Source organism: Eucyclogobius newberryi, unplaced genomic scaffold, assembly GCF_026437365.1.
Source record: "Eucyclogobius newberryi isolate DKJ021-1_F unplaced genomic scaffold, fEucNew1.0.hap1 SCAF_3, whole genome shotgun sequence".
Taxonomy (NCBI): Eukaryota; Metazoa; Chordata; class Actinopteri; order Gobiiformes; family Gobiidae; genus Eucyclogobius; species Eucyclogobius newberryi.
The window spans coordinates 33,299,325-33,320,331 of record NW_027315945.1 but is presented as its reverse complement, the minus strand read 5'-3'; the positions used below and the strand labels follow the sequence as shown (position 1 = coordinate 33,320,331).

At 43.2% G+C, this 21,007-nt stretch overlaps 1 protein-coding gene across 1 annotated transcript; it reads right to left on the bottom strand.

Annotated features, from left to right (window-relative positions):
• Positions 1-306: 306 nt before the first annotated feature.
• On the bottom strand, positions 307-21,007 carry c1s.2 (complement component 1, s subcomponent .2). Its single transcript, XM_072461510.1, has 24 exons — positions 20,935-21,007; positions 20,079-20,277; positions 19,217-19,397; positions 18,775-18,897; positions 17,194-17,387; positions 15,183-15,333; positions 14,342-14,457; positions 13,304-13,388; positions 13,098-13,232; positions 12,742-12,816; positions 11,661-12,434; positions 10,193-10,301; positions 7,863-8,076; positions 7,378-7,561; positions 6,981-7,118; positions 6,679-6,884; positions 4,778-4,925; positions 4,209-4,327; positions 4,043-4,121; positions 3,833-3,967; positions 3,097-3,171; positions 2,485-2,705; positions 803-1,011; positions 307-716 (listed from the first exon to the last, which is right to left on the bottom strand). Exons 1-24 carry the CDS (start codon positions 20,946-20,948, stop codon positions 347-349), a joined length of 4,254 nt encoding a protein of 1,417 aa, XP_072317611.1. The 5' UTR covers positions 20,949-21,007; the 3' UTR covers positions 307-346.

Sequence of the window (21,007 nt, the reverse complement as noted above, 5' to 3'; positions counted from 1 at the left end):
TTATTATGTCCTCATGCTCGACAAGAGGGGGATTTATTTCATTTACATGTATTTGGGGAATTTCTCCTGCTGCATATGGTTCTTATTTGAGTAGTTTCAGCATTTGACCCGCGCATTTGACCCGCGCATTTGACCCGCGCACACAGGGAGCGCGAGAGGATCTATTATAGAGCCACGTGAGAATAAAGAGAGACCTGCTGAACACTGTCCTGCCGGGGTGTGTTTTAGCAAGGAAGACAGCAGAAAACACTCAAGATTTAAATGTTACAGTAAGACAAAAATAGGCTCCCAATAAAAAAACAACGCTTTACTTCATTCAATGTTTATTGCAGAAGTCACAACAATGTTAATTCTCATTCATAGTTTTGTGGATCCACTCCACATAGTTTTGAACCCGGGTATAGAACCCATAACTGTTTTCCATCCCACATTGAACGCCCCAGCTGACGATCCCCGCTGCCCAGTAATGGTCCGTCCTCCAGAGGGCAAAGGGACCACCACTGTCCCCTTGACATGCATCACGTGATCCATCAGCGTGTCCGGCACAAAACATGTTGAGGGATTCTACTGGGATTTGGGGGTATTTACTTTTTAAGTCCTCAAGCGATTTACTGCATGTCTCTGGATTCACCACAGGGAGGCGCACGTATTCAAGGTTATTTGATTGAGAGAGACCTTTATGCTCATTTAATTTGAGTCCAAATCCTGATACCAGTCTGAAAACAGAACATGTTTAGAAACTGCATTTACATAAATCTATATCCGTGTTAGGATCTATAAAATACAGACTTGTTAGACTTACCCAGTCTCTCCAACTCCAATGTTGTGTTCCACAGGGGGCAGACATATCGGCATCACATATGTGTTAAATGTGATGGGCTCTGGGAGTTTTATCAGGGCGATGTCATTGTCGAAATGCAGCTTGTCTGGGTTATTGTATCCAGGATGTAAATGAAGAGAAGCAGCAAATGAGTTTGGAACAAGTACCACAGTATTTGTTCCCCAAAAGATCTACAAAGTCAAATTAAATGTCCAGTTAAATGTGCACTGCATAGTAATAATAATAATGAATATAGCCGCAACCGGCAATGATCGGCCACGCCGCCGCCCCAATGATCCTTTTATTACATCTACTGCTGAATCTGTGACGCTGTCACATCTTCTCCCCTTTGTTTTACCATCAAAAAGCAATTTTATTTTGAATTCTAGGCCGAATATGCGGCTTCGCCTCACAGAGACCGTGACTCTTAGAATAAAAAACATTAAAACTTTTGATGGTCCACCCCTGAAATTTGGTCTCACCAAATTTCAGATTAATAGGGCTAACGCCCGAGGAGGAGGAGTTTGTAAAAATATAAAGTGTAAACATGTTCGAATTTCAGAGATCTGGCGATTTCCCATTGGAATAACATGGGAGGTTTCTGTCATCGCTACGGCAACGCCATAACAATTATGACATGGGTCTCATTGACTTTTTTGATCGAGATGCCAAAATTGAATTTTGTGTCAAATTTCGAAAAATTTCGCAAAACGAAACATTTAATCTCCATATAAAATCTCTAGGGGGCGCTGTCGCGCCAAATGGATGTATTTCACTTCAATTAGGTCTAGGGCAAAGTTTAACAATTGATTCTAATTTGACGCAATTCGGACTTCTATCTACGCAAACGGCAGCAAATTTAAAATTTGGGAAATTTCTGAAATTCTAGCTACAGATCGTGACAGATATTAATGTAATTTGTAGGAGTTTGTAAAAGTACAACATTTGGAAAAACTCCGGAATCATGCTTAGCCATTTTTGAACCAATATGGCATCTGGTTTGGGCGGACCGTGTTGCCATAATAATATTTTTTACTTCTCTTGTCACCATCTACCTCTGTTCAAAATTTCAGGGTTATTTTTCAAATATCATGAACTATACATTTTCGGAAAGCGCTCGCGCTTTCCTCTCTCATGGTGTGGGTCCCTGGTCACTGACGGGTACTTTCGATAATTTTGAGTGGGCTCCGCCCACTTTGTGTTTTTGGCCCTCTATACAGTAATAATGTTCAATTTTTGCATTACATGCTTATATGCACGGAACATGCAAGAGATGGGGAACGTATTCGTGAGCTACTTGGCGCAAACAAGCTCTTATATATGTGCTTTATATGTAAAGCGCTTGTTTAGTGGGCACTTTTGCACGGGCTTCGCCCGTTTACAACGTTTACAACGGGCGAAATAGGAAATGGGCGTGGTTTTTGCCTGTTTCCTACTACTAATTAGTATGCACGGGACGTGCATGAGTGGAGTATTGTGTTAGTGAGTATTTGGAAGCGGTTGAGCGCTTTCACATCCGTGCTTTGCACGGCCTTACGGAACTGATAGGCCTCTCGCCAGCCTGTGACGCTCGGGCCTAATAATAATAATAATAATAATATCATCATAGCCTGTATGTGTTCAAATAACAAAATAACAATTCCAAATACAATAATGTCTAATACCTTTAACATGTTGTGTGGTGTGGGAGGTGTGTTTACAGGACATATTCCTGGACAGAGGACATGAGCAGCTGTCAGGACCCAGCGGTCAGAGATGAGCATGCCTCCTCCATCAGCCTGAGGTGAAACAAGTCGAACCTGCCATGGAATACTGCCCTCTGGAGCCATCGAGCCTCCAACGATCCTCTGGAAGTTTGAGAAACGCACTTGGGGCTTTCCACAGACTGGAGACACAAAACACAGGTGAGATGTGACTTCTGATGTTACATGATGTACAGTATGCGTTGATAAGTTAATGGGAATATTGGTGTTATTAGGGGTGGACAATGTTGTCATTGGTGATTTTGTTTTCTTTTTTCAAATATCAATAACAGAAAGATTCTCCTACTTATCTGACATATCTGTCAGATATAGTTTTCTATCTACAATGGAAATAGATGCCTTTACTATAACTGAAGTTCAGTTTGTGGGCCTTGTCATACATTTTGAAATATCTGAATCACCTGGAAAAGAAACAAATCCAAATTGATTCATTTATAGTAAGTTTTACTTTTGTAATATATTGTACTTACAGTACCATACAGTACTTCTGAGGTCACGCAGACAAAAGTATACCTGGTATGCAAATAGGTTTCAGTCCAAAGTCATCAACAGCTCTCCATTTTCGGTCCGCTTCACAACTGAAACTTACTGAGGAAATAAATATAATTTTACAATACACTGGAGTCATAGGCAAATGTCCCACAATGCAATGTTTTCAAACTAGTCAGCTTCTGTATTTCATTTGGTTTTACCTTGAATCCTTTAAACATACCTATTAACAATAGACACGAGCCTTTGCAGGATGTTATTATAAAAAGTGAACATTTGAGTAGTTTGTAACTGTGACCTCAGAGAGTCAGTCCCTCCTACTTTCTGTTTGAATGTAGGACGATCTGAGACCAGAGGCACATTGCACCAGACAACTGTCCAATGTGTCCAGTGTCTGCAGAATGCCCTTGTCCTTTTACTTGTAAGTCGGCATGTTTTGTGTAGTCTTGTTTGGCTAGACAAACCGAACCATAACTTATGACTTAGAACAGTGGCTCTCAATCTTTCCAAACCAAGAGTATAACCAGAAACCCGGACTATATCAGGCCTGAATTTAAATAAAATCAGATCTAAAATGAACCAAAACCCTGGATAAGGTAGTTCTTGATAAGGAACATTGACAGAATTGTCTCAAAATAAATGAAATACTCTGAAACATTGACCTAGGTCTAGGAAGCACTCTGGGAAAAGTAGCAGTGGGAACATTGTGAGACGAGCCCAACCATAAACATAACCAATAGTGATAAAGATAAAAACTCACCATTCACAGCTTCATGCAGAGAATAAAAGGGTTGATTACAGTGATACTGCACCACAGAGTTGTACTCATTCCGTTCACCAGAGAGAAACGACACTCCTCCATGTAACAGGGGCTCGGGCTCTCCACAGTCAATAACTGCAGTTCAACAATGACAGAATATGAATGAACCAAGCACCACCAGGAAAGTGACACGGTGACCCTTTAACCTACTGTGACATTCTGGGAGCGGTAAGTGCCACTGTCCATTGCTGTGGCACATTGCATAGAAACTCTCAATTTCTTGTCCATTCTAAAAAACAAAAGAAAAGATTGTTAAATATATTAGTGTCTAGTGATACAAGCATACTCTTTTAAACAGTCACAGTGAGTACTTCACCATCATGAGCTTGTATCCCGCCTGACACCTCACAAAGATGTAGTCACGGTAGAAATACTCATCCAAAGTAGGAGTGACGCGGCCTCTTGGAACAGTACCAGGAGGAGCACATTTCACCCCTAGAAACACAGGTTTGAAAAGAAAATATTTGTTCTTTTTTGTATTTGGCCTTCTTGGACAAGCATATGAAGAGTGCATTTTCAAACATAGATTAAGTACCATTTTAAAAAGTAATCAAAGGCTACTCTTTGTGTGGCAATGTTTTCAAAAGGCGCAATCGAAATAATCCATCCCTCCTCAACATAATATTTTTTGATCATATCTGTTGAAGATGGTAAAAAAAAAAAGGAAAGAAATAGTATTTTTCGAATGGAGAATTTACCTCTTCATCTATTTTGAGCAATTTGTGTAATTTATTTTGAACATCATTCACTTTTAACTGTTAAATAGTCGCTTCATGTCTGTAAAATGGTGTAAAACAGACCCATAATGTATTATGTATGTACAAATGTATTATTCAAATTGCGTATGGCTTGGGTGGGTCGGTAAAGGTAAAGGACAGCGCTTACTTTCTGTCGTGTAGTCCAGGCTCCAGCCGTTGCTCAGGCCTTTATCGTCATTGTAATAATCCAGTTTGACTGTGCTGGTGTTCAGAGCCATCACACCTGGACTCTTATTACCACAAAGCTTCATCGGATTTTCATTTTCAACTGTGAGCTGTTTGGAAAGAGGAAGAGTTTGCTTGAAAAAAATTACGTTTACTTGCACTTAGGAACATCAGGAACAAAAGTTATACAGTCGTAGATTGTAAAACTGTGGTGGTGGTGGTGGTGGTGGTGGTGTTGTTTTAAACCCCAAACTATGTGCTCTAAAGGTAGTAAAAATATAAATACATAAATTAATCAAAAATAATTATACGCAAAATAAATTCCACTTTTGAACACCGGCATATTTTTGTGCAATTTCCCACATCACCATGAGGGAACACAGTTCTCATTTCCTGTATAATAATGAGGGATCCACCCATACCAGTGGCCCTTCTGAAGTCCCTCCCTGTGAACAGCGCCAGGAGCTTGCACTGCCTCGTGTGGTGGTACACGATATGCACTTGGATCAGTAGGTTGAGGGTTCACAGAGGAGACAGGTGTTTTGATTATTCTTATGGACCAGTTTGTGCTCAGTCTCTGTTTGTGTTGATGTCTACATGAGGAGCTGTCAGGTGCAGCAGATGGAGAAGAGGCTGCACATCTGAGTTTGATCTGAGCAGATGAACTCTCAGACTGAAGGCACAGTAGATTTACAGACTTGTGGTTTAGTATGACATTAGTGGTAAAAATACTACTCTGGTCCAAAACATTCATTTTCTATGAACATTAATCAAAAACTAGGAACTTGCTTTGGCATTAAGCTGCAGTATACAACAATGAATAATGCCGGTCCACCTCCCTCCTGTAGACAGACTCATCTCCGTCTAAGATGAGCCCGATGAGGGTGGTGTCGTCCGCAAACTTAATTCGCTTTACGGAGTCGTGGTTGGAAGTGCAGGAGTTTGTATACAGGGAGAAGAGCAGGGGAGAAAGTACACAGCCCTGTGGAGCTCCTGTGCTGATAGTCCGAGTGTCTGAGACATTCTTGCCCCGCTGCATGCACTGCCTCCAATCCGTCAGGAAGTCGGTGATCCACCTGCAGGTGGAGTCGGGCACGTTGAGCTGGGAGAGCTTGTCCTGGAGCAGAGCAGGAGGATGGTGTTGAATGCAGAGCTGAAGTCCACAAACAGGATCCTGGCATAGGTTCTCGGGGAGTCTAGATGCTGCAGGGTGAAGTGTAGTGCCAGGTTGATCGCGTCGTCCACAGACCTGTTGGCTCTGTGGACAAACTACAGGGGGGAAGTGAAGGACTTGAGATGGGGGAGGACCAGGCGTTCAAATGACTTCATGACTACAGACGTCAGCGCCACAGGTCTGTAGTCATTAAGTCCAGTGATACAGGGCTTCTTAGGGACAGGGACGATGATGGACGACTTGAAACAGGCTGGGACATGACATGAATCCAGGGAGGAGTTAAAAATGTTCGTGAAGATGGGAGTCAGCTCCTCTTCGCAGTGTCTCAGGGTGAAGGGGGAGACACGTCTGGTCCAGCAGCTTTTCGGGGGTTATTTCCAAAAGAGCCTCTTCACATCCTTCTTGTCTGAACTGAGAGAGTGGTGAGGGAGGTGGGGAGGGTACCGGGTTGGGTTGGCAGAGGTGGCCAAGGTGGGGAAGAGGGGGGTGGTCTCAAACCTTGAGTAGAAGGTGTTGAGTTCTTCGGCCAGTTTGTGGTCAGCTGCAGCTTGGGGGGCTCTAGGCTTGTAGTTGGTGAGAAGCCGGAGCCCTCTCCACACAGAGGCGGGGTTGTTAAAATATATGTATTTATGAGCACAGTGATTACGAGGAAATGTGACATTGTGTTACCATTAGTTGTATATTCACACCTGGAGCCAGTGATGGGGGCAGCTCAGACCTTTCTCCGTCTCCAAGCTCTCGATGTGGAAGTGGTCTGAGAAGTTGAGAGTGATTTTGAATCCGGGTTCCACAGAAACGATGTACTGACAGGATACTTCGTGAGGCGGGGCGTTGGGATATCCCGGGCTAGAGAGGTGCCCCTCCGGTTCATCAAATATACCTCCAAGGCAAGACACTGCGGTCGGAGAGAAGAACATTTAGTTGAAATATATTGAGATTAGAAATGGAGTTGGCGATATGGCAACTAAAATGTATGTAATGATTTATTCACAGAGACAGGTGCGCTGATCGGGGTGTAGCTCGTATCCATGGTGACAGGAGCAGAGGTAGGAGCCGAGGGTGTTGTGGCAGATTTGAGAACAAACTGGAGCTTCAGCGTTTAACTCAGGGTCTGAACACTCGTCCATATCTGAAGCGGAAAACACAGATTTTTTTTTTTCAATCTAAATGATGTCATGTCAATGGGATAGTAAAATTGCACATTAAGTAAGGTGTTATTCTATTGGGTATTTATTTATTCTTCATTTCTTGCTAAATCATCTTGAAACAATGCCATGTAAAATATTAAATAAACAAGGCCATACATAAATGGTATAAACAGATCACCATAATTAGTCATTTAATATAGATATTTGGTATGTTGTAAATCAGGGGTGACAGGGCTCTACCTATGGCCTGGTAGTGAGCGGAGAAACCGACATTTTGGTGGCGTTCAGGGTTGTCGTCGTCCGTTTGCATCAGGAGGGTGAGGCTGTTCCCTGGAGACAGGATAGGCCCGGATCCGGGGTGATGTCCGTCTGCCGAATTCTCCTGCCCACAAAACCTGCCCAGCACTTTTTTCTTGTACAGAACCTGGGGATCATGCAGCGTTTGTTAGCTTTTTAATCCTAACATTCACAATTCATAACGGTTTGGCGCCCAGGCACCACTTTAGGCATCCCTGTTGACGAGGATGTTGAACACACAGGCGAGATTTTTAGTTGAAGTGACTTTAGGCCTTAGAGTGATGAGAACCAACCACTTTCCTTGAAAAACAATAGTGAATCTCGCCCTCTATCCTATATAGACTATGACATTATAAAATCAGAACGTGAACACAACTTAAAGTCTACATTTTTTAGGTGTTAGACATTTAAAAGTGTGGTTTCCTGACCGTGACTGAGTCGTAGATGCAGTCGGCAGAGGGCTCCAGGTCCAGGTGAGTGAAGGTGAGGCTGATCCTGTGGCCCTCGGGGACATTGAGCTCCCATCGCTGCAGCAGGTTTGGAGGATAAGGGCTCGGGTAGAGCGGAGACTGGACCGCCCCGAACAGAACAGGCTCTGGTTCAGTCAGCGGCAAACACTCACTGACTGATACACAGAGAAGCCTGGAAACAACAGGTTACATTCTAAAAGTATATGCTCAATATTTTGTAAACAAGGAAGAAACAAGTCTGTAACCCTACGGGACCAAAGCAAACCAAACTGCCGGCCCACGATTCCATTGGAAAACAGCCCGCATCACAAGCTAAAGAAGCTCCCGAGGCTAACATGGCTAAAATGGCTAGCAAACCTGATGCAGAGAAATGCAGTTCTTCTCAGCCGGAGACGCAGGGTCCCGCCGGCCTAGTTGGAGATTCTCGTGACTTCTTTGCATCGGAAGGGTGAGCGAATATGACGAATCATTAATTATTGCTCATGATGTCCGAAATAAGATGTGAAATGTAGCGTAATATGGAGTCTCCCAGAGCGGAAATGATAGCGGCCATTGCTTCGGCAGTATCTAGTGCAGTATCTGCTGCGGTAGCTGCTGAGCTGAAGTCAGCAGGACTAACCGGAGCACGCATGGACAAAGTCGAGCAGCGTGTTTCAGAAAATACGGGCGATCTGCAGACAGTAAGGATCAAGATGGAGACGCTGTAGTCGGAGAACAATAATATGAAAAATAAGGATTTGGAGTCCAGATCACATCGTCCCAACGTGAGGCTTGTGGGCGTAGAGGAAGGAGAAGGAAAGGTTACAGAACGTTCTTTGGAGAAGATTATTCCTGAGCTCCTTGATAGCTCAGGAGTTGAAATCCCTCTTATCACAATCGAAAGAGCACATCGCCCGGGCAAACCAAGACCAGCAGCTGATAAACTACGAGGCCTGATAAAGTGATTTCTTAATGATCGTGTGAAGGAACGTGTCTTGAAGGCTGCCGGAGTTAAAGGAGACCTGCCGGAGTTAAAGGAGACCTGCCGGAGTTAAAGGAGACCTGCCGGAGTTAAAGGAGACCTGCCGTACAAAGGCAAGCGCGTCTTCTTTGCTCCAGATATTCCATTTGAGGTGGGTCAACAATGGCAAAGGTTCAACCACATTTGTGAGGAGCTCAGGAGGGGAACACATAGACATGGGTTCTCTTTCCCCACAATGATTTTTTATTATTATTATGGATTATTGTTTGTAGAATGTTGATGCAAATAATGAAATTAATCCTTTTTGGAATAAGGCTGTAACATGACAAAATGTGGGAAAAGTGAATACATTCCTCATGCACTGTATTTAGTCAATGGATTTTTCACTGGTTCCAATTAGGAGTTTGTTAAAATATGGAAATATTGATATATTGTGATACTAAATTTGCTGATACAATATTGGTACATATCAATATTGTGGGCTGATGTGTTGATATATTGCCATAACTATTGTTTCTTCTTAAGAGAAAATAAATGTATTTATACAAAACATTTGAGGTACACCTTTTACAGGTTTGATGATTAAAATGGACATATTTCACAGTGACATAGTCGTATCATGGGCCATGTACCGTGCGTTGTATGGAATCATAAAGGACTCTGTGATTCCCAGCCTTAGTTAGTAGTTTTGTCTTAGATATTGAGAGTAACAAAGCAGCTGTAAAGAGTGAATCACTGGGTCAAAGCTGATCAAATAACAAACAGAAGCTCATCAGACTAAAATACAAAAAATGGCAGAGGCAAGTAAGGAACTTGTACTTAAAGGAGCACAATATACACTTTTCTTATGGAGGGTCTGCCACTCGCTTGTCTCCATGGAGATGTTATTATTCCACAGTATGGCATTAAACTAACTTGCATTTATGAAATTACACATGCTTTTTTGCTTTAAAATACATACAATGGATCTAGTCAAATCCTTTATCTCAATTACTAACTAAATATAAACTTGCAAGATATTTTGAATTCAAGTAATTTAAACTAATCTACAAAATTCTTGTTTTTCAGTGTTAACTTGTTGTTTTTTCATATTTCAGTTCATTTAAACAGTTGCTCCAAAGTCCAACAATGAAAAGAACAAACTGTGATGTAATCTGTAGGAAATTCAGTGATGAAACTACTGTAACTTATTGTACATGTGTTTATTTGTTAAAATGGTAAACTCTGTGTACAATTTCTGTAATAGGTTTGAGAGGCCACAGTAGGTAGGACCTTCCAGGCATTATATTATTTTACATATAAAGTATAGTATAAGAAAATGACTCACCAGATGACACAGAAAGTCCAGCTCATGTCGAGGTTAAACATATGCACTTTAGTGGTCTGAACCGGTCCAGACGTTTTCAGGTGAAATTGGAAAATCCAAAATGAAGCAACTCACTACGTTAATGCCAGGAACAGGCTCTGTTTGCTTTGGCAACTCTAAATAATATTAGACTAAATAGACTTCTAAAAACAACATCAAAACATATTCCCCATGTGGGACAATAAAGGAATATCTTATCTTATCTCTTATCTTATCTTATTCAGTTTTGAAACTTTTTTTTTTTCAGAGTTCAGTTTGCAGATGAATCAGATCTGCAAAAAGTCACCTTTTCTTATAAACAAAATTAAACTATATTGAATGTAGCTCTATATGTTATTTGTAGTTTGTATCTTGGAAATGTGTGTTAATTATGTTGCACAAAAAAAATATATGTGCTTTATTAACATTTTAATATAATATGCAATCATTTCATCCATTTCTCCTTGGTTTGTGCATTTCCTGCATTTCCCTGTATTCACCACTGGGAGGCGCAAATATGTAGGTTTTAAAAAATATTATTATTATTATTATTATTATTATTATTTTTTTTTTAATAAAGAAATCCCTCATTGTGCTGTCAAGTCTGAACGGAGAATATTCAGAAATGATCATGCAGTAAACGATTGATAAATGTAGAACAGGGAGTTTTTACAGAAGAAAAACAAATCATTTTTGATCAATGTAATCTATGTAATCAAGAAATGTCACAAAATTCAGCAGTAAAACCTTGTATTAGAACAGGGGGCCCAAACTTTCATAGTGTAAACATTACTGCTCTTTACACATCGGTTGGTCTGTGTTTTGGACTCTTGTTTGTTGACCGACCTTCGAACTCCCTGAGCAATAACCCTGAAAACATTTTAATCACGACTCTGTAAACTGCAGCTCCAAAGTCCATGATACAAAAACAACTGCTGTTATTATATATATCAAACTAAGTATATATAGTTAGACATGGAGGTTTTAATTTTGCCAGCAGCCACATTATTCTAGCCTAACGTTCCAGTTGAACTCACTAGTTTGTTTAAAAGGTCCAATCTGGCGTTCTGAGGACAAACCGGGAGCGACGCATGGGCACAGACGGACCGGGGCAAAACATTGACAACATTTATCAATATCGGACGGATACTGAAAAATGTACGATACGATATCTGGGAAAACCCTCCGATATCACCAATACCATTCGCACCGATACACCAACCATCCCTATATCTAAAGTGCACACAGCATGAAACTGAGAGAGAAACTTGCAAGAAAATATGATTTATTGATATGTTTAAAACACACAAACTGCATACAGCATGATGCCAATCTAAAGGTAAAAAAGTTACAATAACAATTTCACGCGGTGATTAAATGGATTAAATGTTATGATGATTTGGTCAGTGAAGTAAAACGATTACTATTGCGATTTATCGTCGCGCGGTCTATTTCAGGCTGTTCTCAGTGGCCGCGATCGTTTCCAGGATCCACGGCACATAGTTTTTCACTTTGGTGTAATAACCTTTGTGCTCGGTTTGGTGACAAGCTGCACCCCAAGAGACAATTCCCATGAGTCTGTGCGGCCTCCTACTCTCACCTAAACTCGGAACAAAAAATGGCCCCCCGCTATCTTTTTCACAGCTGTCTTTGCCATCTGCCCCTGCACAGAACATGTTTTGGGTGTACTGCATGTTTTGAGGCGTTTTCTGACATTTCTCATCTGAAAAAACTCCAATCGATACATGTTTCAATCTCCTGGCAACTTGTCCCTTTCCACTCGTCTCCCTCACGCCAAATCCTGCAATCGTCCCCAGATAGCCCGCCGCGAGCACGTCGTTGTTTTCTGGCAAACAGATTGGACTCAGGCGAGGGCCGAGTTCGACCCTGGACGCGAACCTGACGAGCGCGATGTCGTTGTCGAAGGTTGTGCGAGGAGATAAACCCTGGGCGTAGTCGGGATGAATGATGATCTTTTCACTGATCAACTCCACGTTATTTGGACTTTGGCCGTCCACAATGCCTCCGAACCAAGTCAATCTGGCGTCTTCATAATCTTCTACCACGTGTGCGGCGGTCACAGCCCAACGGTCGCTAATCAGAGACGCTCCTCCTCTTCTGGGCTCTTTGATCAGCAGGTACCAGGGAATTTGTCCCAGTTCTGCGTTCTTACCTCCGAGAATCCTGGCTGCACTGAAAGAGGATTCCTGGGGCATGCCGCACACTGAAAACCACAGAGACAAAAAGAGACACGGCTTTTAAGGATGTAGCAACTTTGAAATATCCAACAACAATAAAAAAAAAAACTGATTCCGTTTTCTGTAGCTGAATCTGAAGCTTGTGCACCAAACATAAGGCCATTTTGTACCGCAGTTTGAGAACCGTTGCCGTAGGGAGCTAAAGACCGTTTCGGTAATAATTTGATCCTTGTTCTTTTGATTAATCGATCGGTTGTTTGGATTGCAATGGGATTATGAGAATGATCATGATATTCATTCAAAATTTGTTGAAATCTGTCGAAATCGAAATACCTTCAATGCATTTTGGCAGTTGAGTGTCGTTGCCAGGGGAGATCCATTCACCGCCGACGCCACAGGTGTATGTGTCTGTAAAGAAGCTGTCGATTAGTCGTCTATTGTTATTTGCGTCTTTGGGAGGGTTAGGGCAGTTCAACCGTAGCCCCTCACACCTCAACCCTAGCTCTGGTTTTGAAAGTAAAATTCAAAAATTCATCTGAAACGTTCCTTACCATCTGAAAACGATCAAACTGCTAGATGTATCGTACTTTGAAGAGAGCTGTCACTGAGACTATGACCACAGCGTTGGCCGGAACTGTCCAGAACATCGACAAAAGTATTCCGCTGGTATCACCCTGCGTTACTCTTACCGTCCCCCTGGAGCCTGTAGTACGGCGAACTGCAGTTAAACCGGATTTGACTTCCATACAGGGTCCGGGGCTTGTCCGGACCCGCCACAGCGAGGATGGCGTCGCGCGGGATTTCAGGTCGGCCGCAGTTCAGAGCTACGAAAGAAAACCGTTAGCGAACTCATCAAACGCAGGACGCCGCTCCGGTTCGTGCGAGTGCGACTCACGCTGGCAGGTGTAGAGGGGCTTCCAGTCGCCGGTGCGCTGACACGTCTTCACGTATTCTTTTTCTACGCTCACTTTGCGTTCCCCCTGCGCCAGCGAAGAGACATTATCGTTGTTAGCGCTTTTTACAGAACAATAAAACATACATTAACGATTTACTATGTTATTCCAATAGGGAAATCGCCAGATCTCTGAAATTTGAACATGCTGACACTTTATTCTTTTACGAACTCCTCCCAGGGCGTTAGTCCTATTAACGTGAAATTTGGTGAGACTGATCTTCAGGGGTAGACCATCAAAAGTTATCAAATGTTTTATTCTAAGAGGATTCTGTGCTGCAAAGCTGCACATTTTGCCAGGAATTTAAAATAAAATTGCTTTTTGAATGGGGACCACAAAATTTAGTTCTCCCAAAATGTATCACATTTTGCACAAAATTCTATTTTGGCATGCCAGTAAAAAAAGCCAAGAACACCCATGTCATATTTGTTACAGCGTAGCCGTAGCGATGACAGAAACTTCCCATGTTATTCCAATGGGGAAATTGCCAGATCTCTGAAATTCGAACATGTTTACACTTTATACTTTCACAAACTCCTCCCAGGGCGTTAGCCCTATTAACCTGACATTTTGGTGGGACTCATCTTCAGGGGTGGACCATCAAAAGTTATCAAATGTTTTATTCTAAGAGTCATGGTCTCTTTCTGTTGTTTTTATTGCGCAAATATTCCTTGAAAAACATGCATTCTAACCGTGATTGCTGCGCCACAGATCTGACCTGTAACTTGGTCCGGTGTCGCCGCCCGCTTGTCTCCACGGAGATAGATACGTTTAATGCCATACTGTGGAACATTTCAGGCAAACTAATGGAGACAAGAAGGTGGCGTGGACTCTTAAAACACAACTGGTCGATTTCGTGAAAGTGATTAAGGTTCTGTCTTAATATTTATGTTCCTTTGTCGTATTCGTACAGTAATATTTTCTCGATGTCATGTTGTTGTGTTTTGGCCTCATGATTGGTCGCACCAAACGTTACGTACCACGTTTACAAAGTGTCCCGGGTCACATGTCACCGTCACCGTCTGGCCCGGGCTGTACTCTGCACTGTGCGGCGTCAGGCTGGAGTGAGGGCTTATTGGTGACAGACACACTTTATCTGTAAAGGTTTCATTTGCTTAATTATGCCACTCATTAAACGTCAGATGTTCGAAATCCCTCATTTCATTTGTGCAGGACTGACTCATCCATTGTAGAAACAATGGCAAAGGTTGTTATCTGGACAAAGTTTTGAAAAGCAGAGATGAAAGAGGAGAATCCCTCTTTGAACAGAAAAGGTGGGTTTCATTTGCCAACTGTTTATCTGGGTCAAGTGAGAAAACCAGTAAGATTACACTAAGACCTTATGTAATAGCCTTAAATGAGTGGGGAACGTGAATAAATAGGTGGGTAAAATATGTAAATTAAGGCAGGTGAGTTTCAGAGCGGGATAAAGTCACGTTTCTCAGATTGAGAATGACTTTCAGATGGATGTCTAAATGTCTTGATTTTTAAAACATTGTCCAGACCTTTGAACCATTTTCTACTATCAATGTGACAATATGACTTTGTTTTAATGACACTTCTGACTGATTTGAGTACAATTTAGTTTACTAATTAAACCCGCCAACAAGGAAAGAAAACCTTTGTCATTTTAGTTTTAAAGTTTTCACACTCCAGTGGCAGACGGCTTTGCTTGGAATCATATTCATAATATTGAACGGAGTGCTACACATTGTGTCACAAACAAAGTCATAAATGAAACCCAGATTATTATTGAGAATTGTCATCATTTTAACTCGTCTAGACACGTGTTTCTGTCTGTGCAGCGCGAGCTTTGAGCACCTGCAGTGGTGAAGCTGAGGGAGAAGCCGCGGTTGGTGCCGTAGCTGTCGCTCTCAAAGTGGATTTTGACCCGGTGTGAGTGGGTGAGGAGGGGGGAGGGGGGCACTGCGCTCCCACAGAAGGGCCCCAGGGAGCCGGAGTGAGTCTCGATCTGAAAATCAAAATATTACAGTAGTAAGCATTATTCATAGCCTTTAATGCATGTATATATGTACTTGAGATGTATCATAATTTAGCCGTGACGTTTATCAATGAAAGCACGTTGAGCCGTTAAACAACAAGAAGAAACATCAGCATCAGGAGAGTAGCAGCCCTCAGGACAAAAGTGTTATAAAAGTGACTGTGTTTAAAGTGTAAAACAGCACTATGACCACTATTCTATGGACCCTCACTATGACCCTCACTATGAACCTCACTATGAACCTCACTATGACCCTCACTATGACCCTCACTATGACCCTCACTATGGACCCTCACTATGACCCTCACTATGAACCTCACTATGAACCTCACTATGACCCTCACTATGACCCTCACTATGACCCTCACTATGGACCCTCACTATGGACCCTCACTATTATGGACCCTCACTATGGACCCTCACTATGGACCCTCACTATGGACCCTCACTATGACCCTCACTATGGACCCTCACTATTATGGACCCTCACTGTGGACCCTCACTATGGACCCTCACTATGGACCCTCACTATGGACCCTCACTATTATGGACCCTCACTATGGACCCTCACTGTGGACCCTCACTATGGACCCTCACTATGGACCCTCACTATGGACCCTCACTATGGACCCTCACTATGGACCCTCACTATGGACCCTCACTATGACCCTCACTATGAACCTCACTATGACCCTCACTATGGACCCTCACTATGGACCCTCACTATTATGGACCCTCACTGTGGACCCTCACTATGGACCCTCACTATGGACCCTCACTATGGACCCTCACTATGACCCTCACTATGAACCTCACTATGACCCTCACTATGACCCTCACTATGACCCTCACTATGACCCTCACTATGGACCCTCACTATGGACCCTCACTATTATGGACCCTCACTGTGGACCCTCACTATGGACCCTCACTATGGACCCTCACTATGGACCCTCACTATTATGGACCCTCACTATGGACCCTCACTGTGGACCCTCACTATTATGGACCCTCACTATGGACCCTCACTGTGGACCCTCACTATGGACCCTCACTATGACCCTCACTATGGACCCTCACTATTATGGAGCCTCACTATGACCCCCACTATGGACCCTCACTATTATGGACCCTCTCTGTGTACCCCCACTATAGACCCTCACTATGGACCCTCACTATGGACCCTCACTATGGACCCTCACTATGGACCCTCACTTTTATGGACCCTCACTATGACCCCCACTGTGGAGCCTCACTATGGACCCTCACTATTATGGACCCTCACTATGGACCCTCACTGTGGACCCTCACTATGGACCCTCACTATGACCCTCACTATGGACCCTCACTATTATGGAGCCTCACTATGACCCCCACTATGGACCCTCACTATTATGGACCCTCTCTGTGTACCCCCACTATGACCCTCACTATGGACCCCCACTATGGACCCTCACTATGGACCCTCACTATGGACCCTCACTTTTATGGACCCTCACTATGACCCCCACTGTGGACCCTCACTATGGACCCTCACTATTATGGACCCTCTCTGTGGACCCCCACTATGGACCCTCACTATGACCCTCTCTATGGACCCCCACTATGGACCCTCACTATTATGGACCCTCTCTGTGGACCCCCACTATGGACCCTCACTATGGACCCTCACTTTTATGGACCCTCACTATGACCTCCACTATGGACCCCCACTATGGACCCTCACTATGACCCCCACTATGGACCCTCACTATGGACCCTCACTATGGACCCTCACTATGGACCCCCTTCCACAGACATTAGTGCAGAGAGTCTCCCTCCGTGGCTCACTCGCAGGCTGTCGACGCACTCTCCCTCCGGACCCTGCTCCAGGTCAAAGGGCGCGGTGAAAGTGAGCTGCAGCTGAAGGTGAGGCTCCACAGACAGAGTGTGAACACAGCGGCTGTTCTCCGGGTACAGGCCGGGCCACGAGGGGCTGGACGCACGGCCCTCAGTCTGACCGGCCAGATCCTCGCTGCAGCTCACTGCGACAGAAAGACCGGCGATTAGACGCGGCGGTGGCGGCGGCAGAGTAGCTCACAAATGTACCCAAGTGACAGTAACTGACGGTACTTCAAAATAATACTACAAGTGAGTAGGACGTGGTGGTCAGAGACATTCCCCAAGAGTAAAAAGTGTTAGGCAAAGCTTTTAAATCGAGTTTAACTGGACTTGAAGTGAATGTAAATGGAAGGAAAACACGTTAAATAATGCAGAAAAACCTGGTAAAAACACAAATTATCAAATGATTTAATATTGCCAACATAAAGCTCTTGTCGCTTGTAGATTAAAGACTAAATCACAGTGGGAAGAGGAACTAAAACATTTACTGAAGCGCTACGGTAATACGGTAAAATATTTTACTCAAGTTGAAGTCAAAGCTCTGAAAACTACTACTCTTGAGAAGTACAATTTATGAACTACCTAACTATCTGAGTACTACCCAGCTCGGCTCAGTACACACTTCACTGCAAAAGAAGACCGAGATCTGTAAAGCTGCTCTGTGTAACTTAAATCCAACTATCGATCTTGCATTTATTCAAATATCTGTGTTTTTAGTGCTCGAAAAACCCTTTATAAATGAGACTTCTGCTTAAACAAGGAAGAAGAAGAAGAAGAAGGAGAAGGAGAAGAAGAAGAAGAAGAAGAAGGAGAAGAAGGAGAAGGAGAAGGAGAAGAAGGAGAAGGAGAAGGAGAAGGAGAAGGAGAAGGAGAAGAAGGAGAAGGAGAAGGAGAAGGAGAAGGAGAAGGAGAAGAAGGAGAAGAAGGAGAAGGAGAAGGAGAAGGAGAAGGAGAAGGAGAAGGAGAAGGAGAAGGAGAAGGAGAAGGAGAAGGAGAAGGAGAAGGAGAAGAAGGAGAAGAAGAAGAAGAAGAAGAAGAAGAAGAAGAAGAAGAAGAAGAAGAAGAAGAAGAAGAAGAAGAAGAAGAAGAAGAAGAAGAAGAAGAAGAAGAAGGAGAAGGAGAAGGAGAAGGAGAAGGAGAAGAAGAAGAAGAAGAAGAAGAAGAAGAAGAAGAAGAAGAAGAAGAAGAAGAAGAAGAAGAAGAAGAAGAAGAAGAAGAAGAAGAAGAAGGAGAAGGAGAAGGAGAAGGAGAAGAAGAAGAAGATTTCAGTGTAGCGCCCACGTCTTGTGCAATTTGACCACAGCCGTTGCGTCTGGCTTTTCTTTCGATTCCCGTTTCTCTATTGCGTTTAGTTTGCTTTGCTTTTGGAAAATATGAAAATTGCAATAGTCTGGACTTTTTTGGGTGTTTTTGCGAGACAGAATTAACATGTTTTTAGTCAAGATCCCACAAAGTATTAAACTGACTTCGATGGTTTCACCCCGCTTCAACGTGCTAATTGTGTTCAGTTTGACCCCGCCCGCTCCTCACCTGTGCACGTGTGGCTGTCTGCGTCCAAGTGGTAACCGTGGCGACAGGAGCAGTAGTACCCCCCGATGAAGTTGTGGCAGAACTGAGTGCAGCCGTTGTCGGGGTCCTGGCACTCGTCGATATCTGCGGCACAAAACAGAATCTGTGTTTTATTTACGATCTGGACACGTAATGACACGATGGGCGCACAAAACTATAATTAATATTGTTAAAATGCATGTTTTTGTTGTCGCACAGCAGGTCACCGAGAGGAATCATCAGTTTCAGTGTGTGTGAATTTACCTTTTAGATATTTCATGGTAAAATGCAGAGTAATCAATCAAAAACTGTCTCTAGTGCGGCACATTCTAGAATATGAAACCGTTACATCGTGATCAAAAGAGCTCTAAAAGGTGAATGTTCCTCCTCCATATGAATAATAAACAGTGCGGTGGCTCCAGACCTTGTACGGTGTAGAAGCCTCTGAAGCCCGAGTGCCGGTGGCGGTTGGAGAAGTCCGAGTGAAAGGACAGAACCAGACACCCTCCCGAGCCGGACCAGAGCTGAGGGTTCACCCCCGACTGCAGCTCCTCGTAGCTCCGCCCACCGCACAGCACCGAGATCAAGTGTCCGTTGGAAAACACCTACACAGTCAGTAGGCTTATAAAGGTGCGGTCAGTAGGCTTTTACAGGTGCGGTCAGAAGGCTTTTACAGGTGCAGTTAGTAGGCTTTTACAGGTGCGGTCAGAAGGCTTTTACAGGTGCGGTCAGAAGGCTTTTACAGGTGCGGTCAGAAGGCTTTTACAGGTGCAGTTAGTAGGTTTTCATAGGTGCAGTTAGTAAGCTTATAAAGGTGTGGTCAGTAGGTAAAGGTGTGGTCAGTAGGTAAAGGTGTGGTCAGTAGGTAAAGGTGCGGTCAGTAGGTAAAGGTGCGGTCAGTAGGTAAAGGTGTGGTCAGTAGGTAAAGGTGTGGTCAGTAGGTAAAGGTGCGGTCAGTAGGTAAAAGTGTGGTCAGTAGGTAAAGGTGTGGTCAGTAGGTAAAGGTGTGGTCAGTAGATAAAGGTGCGGTCAGTAGGTAAAGGTGTGGTCAGTAGGTAAATGTGCGGTCAGTAGGTAATGGTGTGGTCAGTATGTGAAGGTGTGGTCAGTAGGCTTTTAACTGTGCATAGTTAAGAATGATTCAGGCTTAGTAACTTCCTAATTAATACTCTAACTCCATAATTAAGTGGTTACTAAGTCTGAATCATTCTTAATGTTTGTTCATATGAAGTCTTTGTTCATGCTTTATTAAGCTGTAGTTACAGAGGTGCAGTTTGATCTTCTACCTTCACTGCGTCGTTCTCACAGAGGTGGCTGTCCTCCAGGTCCAGGTGGATGAGTTGGATGGACAGGGCGTGTCCTTTGGGTGCACACCTGCTCCAGTTCAGACTGGAGTGAGGCGGGTATCCATTAGGGTATCCTGGAGACTCCACCCACCCCAGCAGCTTGGACGACGCCCACGGGCACAGCAGCACCACGAGGAGACTGACAAAAACATCTGATCAACTACATTTCATCTGAGCGTGCAAGTAACCACAAAGAACATGAGTATCTTAAGGTTCTGTAGTAAACTATCGAGGGAGACATATGTTTGTACTATTAGTGGTTTTTAAACTTGCTCTTGAGTATTTTTGCATGTTATGGAACCTAAAATAATGAATACCACACAACTTTCTCTTACAATACTGTATAAATTCTATGTTAAGCCATAAAAAATACATGTGGTGTTATAAAACCATGTACTTCACTATTTCACTCCATTCTGTGCTTTCAGTTCTTGCTTGTTCTTGCTTGAAGCACCTTTCTCTGAGCACAAATACAAATACTTTAGCATTATGTAAGAAGCAGCTTATTAAAACTAGTCAGATAAGAGAGGTACTTTTACATTTATTGAAGTGGATGGTCCGAAACTTTCTATTCTTCATGGAAATATTGTTGCTTTGCCTGGGATTTTCCTCAAAATGTAATTAAATGTTACAATCTTAATGGAGACAAACCCGAAAACTCCACCAAACCAAGTATTTCAGGCAATAAAAACTTGAATCTTTAACTTTGGGTCAATGAATAAATAAACAAACAAAAGTCGTGCTCAAACTGAGATTCTGAACATTCGGAGTCAGTTTAACTGCAGTGATCACGCACCTTAATCTCCACATGGCGTTTCCAAGTTTCTTCACAAAGAAATGACCAAAATCCCCTCTTCTCCTTTTTGATT